Genomic DNA, 7237 nt, shown 5'->3' with positions numbered 1-7237 from the left:
ACTCTCCCTGTTGTAATGACAAATTGGAGTGAAATCAGTGTTCATTTTAGATTCAAGTTTGACTCCTGTTAAACTGGTGATTGTCTATTTGGCGTAGTTTAATGGATTGTAGCTTAGTTTGTGTTTCAAGTAGGTGTAATTGGGAAAATGTGTCAAGCTATTGCATTACCTGTAAATTTCATCTTGAGCATCTGAACTGGACAATCATTAATATTGTTTAACTTGGTTGAATAGCAGTAGAAGTTGAAACCCTGAATTAGGATGGCATTATTCATATCAGCTGTTAGTAATCCTAATCATAAGTATTAATTAGTCTTCTAATTTTGAATAATATTTGTCCATCACGCCCCTTCGTGGCTGTGGTTTGGGACTTGATCCCAGGCTTTGGCATCACATTTGCCTGAGCTGCCCTCTACGCCCGCTGGGCTGCAAGTGTTCATTTGGGCCTGGGCGCATTAATAGGCAGCCCAGGTCTGTCGTGGTCAAGTAGTGACTTGAATTGGGCCTAGGTGCATTATAATCTTAAAGCAATTAGTTAAACAAAAGGGTGCCCCAAGGGCTCGATCCCTGGGCTTCACAGATGCCTGTCGTTGGGTTTAAAACTTTGGCCTGCGTTAGGCCCAATGCTTGGAGTTGTAGGAGTTTGAGCTCACAGCATATGCAATTATATGATTTGGGCCTTCTTGGCTCAAGACCAATTTTCTCTGCACTTTTTCCTGGATATTTGAATTCGGATTTGAAAGGTATGGCCTTAACTAATCAGGATTCTTAGAGACAAATTAAGTAGATAATGGTAGTCGCCTTTAGCTTGGTTTTAAAATAAACGAGACGAGTCTCGCCAAAAAAAGTAAATAAATCGCGGGGCCCTCAACGAATGATTATTAAAATGATTAAGTTTGGAAAGGTGTAAGCACGTGATTTTTGCCCAATATGAGAAATACTCCGAAAAATGCAAAATAAAATGATTTTTCTTGATGTGCAATTTTGAGTGTTTTTGTGATATTTTTGGATAATTATTTGTATTTGTCTGTGTTTTCTTATTTGTTAAATTAATAAAAAATACAAAAATACGTCGCATTTTGCATGTAGGATTTAATTCTATAATTGTTACTAATTAAATTTGTTTACAAAAAATGAAAATTACAAAAATAGGCATCTTTTGCATTTTTAGCATTTAATGTCCAAATATACAATTTTATGCTTAATTATTACTTAATTGTGCGTTAATTGTTATTTGGAGTTAATTTGCACTTTTATAACTTAATTTAGTTCTTAATAATAGTTTAAGTATTTTTATAATTTAGTTTTAGAAAAATAAAAGAAGAAAAGAGAGCGAAAATATAAAGAAAGTCGGAATTAGGCTTCTTCTTCAATTTCAAGCCATAGGCCCAAAAAATGGCCCAATCTTCCCTACGACCCAGTCCATTGCGAACTGGGTCGACCCAGTCCATAACCCAACTCCCCCTCTTCATTTTCATTTTTCATTTTTTACAAAACAAAAACAAAACAAAACAAAAGAAAAAACCAAAAACCCTAAAAAACCTAAGAAACACATCCGCCCCTCCCCTCCCTTTGCTTCATCTTCTCCAACCTCCAACCCCCAACCTCAAGCAGCCATGGCTGTTCCTCCCCACACCACACACACACAACCACGTCGACAACACACACTCACACACAACCACGGCGACGTAGCACACACACAATCCGCGGCTTCACCAACATGAACGACCATCCATGTTCGATTCCTCCATTGTCGCTTCTGTTGCATCGTCTGCTTCTTCTGCTGCTGCTGCACGTCGAGCAGTTGGTTCGAAGCCACTCCGTCGCCACTGTTTTGTCGTCAACCAAGCAGACCACGCTGCTGCTTCTTCGTCGCAGCTGTTGCCCGTGTCCGCCATTGACGCAACCATTTCTGCTCCTTCACCTGCTGCTCGACGTGCGTTGCTGCCTCTTCGCCATGACCAGCACTGCTGTTCACGTTTTTGTTACTGTGTTGCTGCTATTCCATCGCTGCTGCCTTCCTTCTCGCGTCTAGCCATGGCTTCTACTATTCACGCAGCTGTGGCTGCATCGTCACTTCATATTCTTCGCGAAAACCCTCCCAAACGCACCCCAACTGCTGCTGCTCACGTTTCTGCCATGGACGAGCAAGCTTTGATGCTGCCATGGCCAGCTGCGGACTGCTGCTCCTTCCTCTCCATCTTCTTCGTTTATTCGTCGTTGTTTCGAATCGGTTAGTTGGTTTATGTTTTCAAATTTCGTCCATATTTTTTTTGTTGTTCGTTGTTTTTCGGATTCAAAATCGATAAATGATTCAATGTTTGTTTTGTTTATCGTTTGAATTAATTTTTAGTTCATGTTCATGTGTTATTTGTTAAATTAATTTTCAGATTTTTAAATAGAAGTTTAATTAGTTGTTTTCATATTCATTTCATGTTTGTATTATTGTTTAAATGAATATTTGTTAGTTTGATGTTTGTTAGATTCAAATTGAAATTTAATTAACTATTTCTTCAATTTGTTTCATGTGTTTATGTATTTTTAGAAATTGTTAATATTGTTAAGTTCAAGTTTAAGTTCATAATTGTTTCTTCGTCGATCTTGTTATTTGTCTAAAGAATTTAGTTGTGTTAGAGAAATATATTGGTTTAATCGTTTAATCCGTCATGTTTGTTGTCTTAAAATAGATTCATTCATGTTCATACTTTGTTTGGATGATCTTGAATTCGAATTTTGTATAGTTTGATTTCTTGTTTACCATTTATGATTATTGCTTGAATTGTTCTCATAATCTTGTTTAAAGTTTAATATAAGAATTGTTTGTTGTAATGTTGTTAGAGTTGATTTTAAGTTCAATATGATTGAATTTAGAAATCTTCATACTTTGTTTGTTGTTGTTGAATCCGAAAATAGGATTGTTTGTTGCTAAAATATTGTTCAATCAAATTTTAGTTGTTCTTTGTTGTTCAATTCGTGTTCATGTGATTTGTTGTTGAAATGTTGTTAAAATCGTGTTCATGTGATATTGTTGTTATGATGTTCATCCATGTTCATATTGTTGTTTGAACATTGTTAGAAATTGATCATATTGTCTATATTTTGGTTAAGTTTGATTAATTGATGTGTTATAGCTGATGTGTAGTTTGGTAAATTTGTAGTACGTTCAGGGGTAGTTTGGTAATTTCAATAAGGTCGGAGGGGGTAGTTTAGGAATTGTACATTTTGAAATTGTTTATTTGAAGCATGGGGGACAAAATGAAATGGGGTGGGTTGTGATATTATTATTTAATATAAAGGGGGGACAAGATTTAAATTAAAGGGGAATCTTGCATTATTTTAAATAAAGCATGGGGGACAAAATATAATGGGGTGGTGTGATATGTTTATTTAATGTAATGGTGATGAGTGGAAAGATAATGGGTTGGGTAGAGAAAAAGTATTGATTTAATTGATTAAAAGATTTATGGGATGAGATTATATATATGGGAAGTCTTGAACACAAGAGAACAAGAATACAGATAGAGAGAAAAAAAATGGACAGAGAATAGAAGAGAGAAAAATTCCGAAAAATATTTAAGCTTTCAAAATAAAAATAAAAGCTAAAAAAAATCTATTGCTTTCTTTCTTTGTTTGAAATTAGTATTAATGGTTGTTGTTACATTTAAAGCTTAAAGCTTTTGTTTTTGGGATTACTACTCCACCGGTCTGTTACTGGGTTGTTACTGTTGCTGGGCAGTTGTTGCTATTGCACTGTTATTACTGTTGCTGATTTTCATCTTCATTTTCTTTTGCTTCCAATATCAGGTACATATCTTTTAAACTCATGTTGTGAAGAGCTTCAACATGGCAAGTAAATGAAGTTTGGAATTATAAGGATGTCTTCTACTCATTTAAATTTTATTAGTTTAAATTTCAGTTTTGTTTTAGTTGGTTAATATAGTATTAAATCAATTAGTAGATTAGTTCTCTTTCTTAATAACTAATGGCATAGTTATTTTAGGAACGCGATCAACTCATTTCTTTTAATATATGAAATAATGTCAATGATTTTTTTTACAAAATATAGAGTTAAGTGTTTGCAAATAGTCGCATAGGCAGAGAATAAGAATTGGTTTATTAATCTCAAACTCAATCTTTGTAAACAAATTAACCAAACAATTATAACTTTGGACTAAAAACAAGTATATGAGAAGGATATGGGATTTACAAGCACGAATTGCAACATTTTATGTCAAGGATATGTAGAAATAGAATTCGCATTAAATGTAACAATAAAAATTCTTCAGAAACTATTAATTTGTTTATCAAATTAATTCTTTTTCCAGTTTTATATGCGATTCAATTTTTGGATATGTTAATGTTGTATCCACGATAAAAATGGTAGTATTTTTAGTTACATGTTGTTTGTTTCTTTTTCATATCATTAATTCTTTAAAATTTGAATAGTTTTGAGGTATATAATTCATACGCGTAAAATAAGACTTATAGCAACGCCTAATAAATTTTGAATTCTTTGTCAAGAAATTTGGTGGCATCCCAATCGGTAATTCTTCACGATTCTTACATTTAAAAATAGATAGATGCAATAAACATTTATGGAAAATCTATACTACTATTAAGAATCTTTTGCGTGATTAGGGATGCGTTCGCGTAACCTGATTATATTTCTAAAAGCAATTCGGATTATGCGTTCGCGCAATTCGAACGAACATTTAATAAAAAGGGGGCTCTTCGGAGAATATCAATATTAATTTCATATAACTCGAGATGTGCGGTTCAATATTTAATTATACAAGAGCGATGAACGTTCTTAATTTTATTTTTAGCACAATTTCGAACTTAAGTTTTTTTTTATATAATAAAAAATTTCGAAAAAAAATAAATAATAATTATTATATTGTGTATACGTACGCGTGACACGATTTTCACGTTAAAAAATATTAATATATAAAACGAATACACGTACGCGTGATTCGATTCGAAGAAGGGTCTTTAATTATAAACAATTTAAATAGAAGCGGTAACAATAAAATCATGCAATAAAAATGTATTTAATAAATCAAAATAATCAAGCCAAATATAACAGTTGAGCGACCGTGCTAGAACCACGGAACTCGGGAATGCCTAACACCTTCTCCCGGGTTAATAGAATTCCTTATCCGGATTTCTGGTTCGCAGAATAATAAACAGAGTCATATTCTCCTCGATTCAGGGATTAAAATTGGTGACTTGGGACGCCTTAAAATTCCCAGGTGGCGACTCTGAAACAAACAAACAAATCCCGTTTTGACTGTCCTTTAATTGGAGAAAACTCCCTTGCACCCTCGCGGGCGCGGAAAAAGGAGGTGCGACATACTTAATATTTTATCGATAAAAGTGTTATCTTCTTGGGATAACATTGTTGAGGATAACGCTGCTGGGGAATTTTATCCCTTCAAATCGATGCTTCATTCTTGTAGAAGCTGCTGGGGATGATAATGGCTTTTTGCTTTTCTGAGCACAAGCGTCACCCCTTTATTCTGTCTGCTGGGGATAACTTCCTCCATTGAAACTTATTATGTTGGGGCAACACTGGTTCAAAGACCACTTCCTTGGTGTTATCTTTATTCTTCCCCAGATGGGTACCTAATTTCCAGAAAATTTTCTGCCCCAGTTTGATAATCTTTTTTTTTTTATGGCATGCCTTTCCGTCATCAATGTCATTTCCTTTACCTATTTCAAATCAAAATTTCTTAGTTTAAAACGCGGTGGTTGGTTGTGATACTCCCACTGGGATGGTTTTCCTTTTTCCCTTCCTTGCTCTGCGTTCCACAACTTGTTGGGGATGATATTCTTTGCTGGGGATAATCCTTTTCTGCTGGGGATATCCCTCTTCTTTCGTGGCATGGCTCGGAAACTTGCATTTTCCCGACCTTTTAGTCTCGCATGAATTTCCCAAATCATGCTTATTGTTTTTCTTGTTTTGTCCACGGGCTCTGGTCTTGAGGTTTAGTAACCTTTGATTTCGGCAAGGATATCCCTCTTGACACTCGTCAATCCTTTTGCTGGGGATATCTTTCTTGACACTGGCCTCGCGCTTGTTCCTTCCTGACTATATCGCTTGGATGTACTAGTCAGATCTTATCTTGGAAAGCTGATGGTCTACTTTGAAGTCATTTCCCACTGGTCTTGACCAAACAGACTCTACTGGGGAAATTGCTATGAAAGGAAAAGATAAAAGGGAACAGAATAAAAGACAAAGGAAAAAATGACTCTTTAACAAAAGAAACTATAAATAAAAACCTATCAAATGAAAACACTGACTCTAATGGTCATGACATGCATATGTGGCCTATCCTTCGTCATCAATCGTCTTTCAAGGTCTTCCCTTGACTATTCCTCATCTGATTCCCAATCTTATTCGACTTGTAGTGCCCGAAGGGTTTTCACTATCAAGCCTCTCTCATTTTGGGTTTTTCTCTCAGCTTTCATCGCCTTATGGTGTCCGTGAAGATTTTCACCGATAAGATTCTCTCATTTATATCACTTTCTAGCTGGGGATTTGGAGTGTTGCCGGTATGACTCTCTCTGCTGGAGATTAGAGTCCTTTCTGCTGTGGAACAGAATGTTATGTTCGCTGGTAAGATTCTCATTTGTCTGACTTGGCATCTTTTGCAGACTGATCAGAAGGTCTTTCTTTGGACCGTAATGTGGGTTTTTTGGATAGGCTTAGAAAGAAAGGGTATTAAAGGCTCAAAAACAAATCAATTTGGGGTTCAAAATTACAACCTTCGGAACCAATTTTGCTTACAACGAGCACAACTCTTGCCCCAGTTTCTTGCTTGGGGATTATTTATTTATAATTAATTTTTTTTTCTCTTTTTATTACACCATGCACACCATGCACACTATGCACACTGTGCTCCCTATGACCGAGCCGTGAGGCGCCTACGTATCCTCTTTGAGGAATCAGATCAAACGTAGTTCCCAATTCCTCTATTTTCTTCTGACTTTCTTTTATCATTTTTCTTTTATTTTTCGTTTTTTTTATTATTATTTTTTTTGTTGATTTTTTCTTTACCTTCCAGGCTCGTATTTCCTAGTCGTTGCTATTGATTCCGAACGAGGGGTATGAAAGAAAATAAAATAAGGCTCAAAAGGGGTAACGAAGGATAAAGTGTTTAGGTAGCAGAACAAAATGCCTTCGTCATTCCAGTCTTCAAAACATGCCAAGTGCAAACAACACAATTGAACATAG

At 35.4% G+C, this 7237-nt stretch overlaps 1 protein-coding gene across 1 annotated transcript; it reads left to right on the top strand.

Annotated features, from left to right (window-relative positions):
• The first annotated feature begins 1523 nt into the window (after nucleotides 1-1523).
• On the top strand, nucleotides 1524-4210 carry LOC142173001 (uncharacterized). The gene is made up of 2 exons (XM_075237449.1): nucleotides 1524-2233; nucleotides 3805-4210. The coding sequence occupies exons 1-2, from the start codon at nucleotides 1735-1737 to the stop codon at nucleotides 3852-3854; spliced, it is 549 nt and encodes a 182-aa protein (XP_075093550.1). The 5' UTR covers nucleotides 1524-1734; the 3' UTR covers nucleotides 3855-4210.
• Nucleotides 4211-7237: the final 3027 nt, after the last annotated feature.

This window comes from Nicotiana tabacum, chromosome 18 (assembly GCF_000715075.1).
Source record: "Nicotiana tabacum cultivar K326 chromosome 18, ASM71507v2, whole genome shotgun sequence".
In the NCBI taxonomy this organism is placed as follows: Eukaryota; Viridiplantae; Streptophyta; class Magnoliopsida; order Solanales; family Solanaceae; genus Nicotiana; species Nicotiana tabacum.
This window is presented reverse-complemented; position numbering and strand designations above follow the sequence as displayed.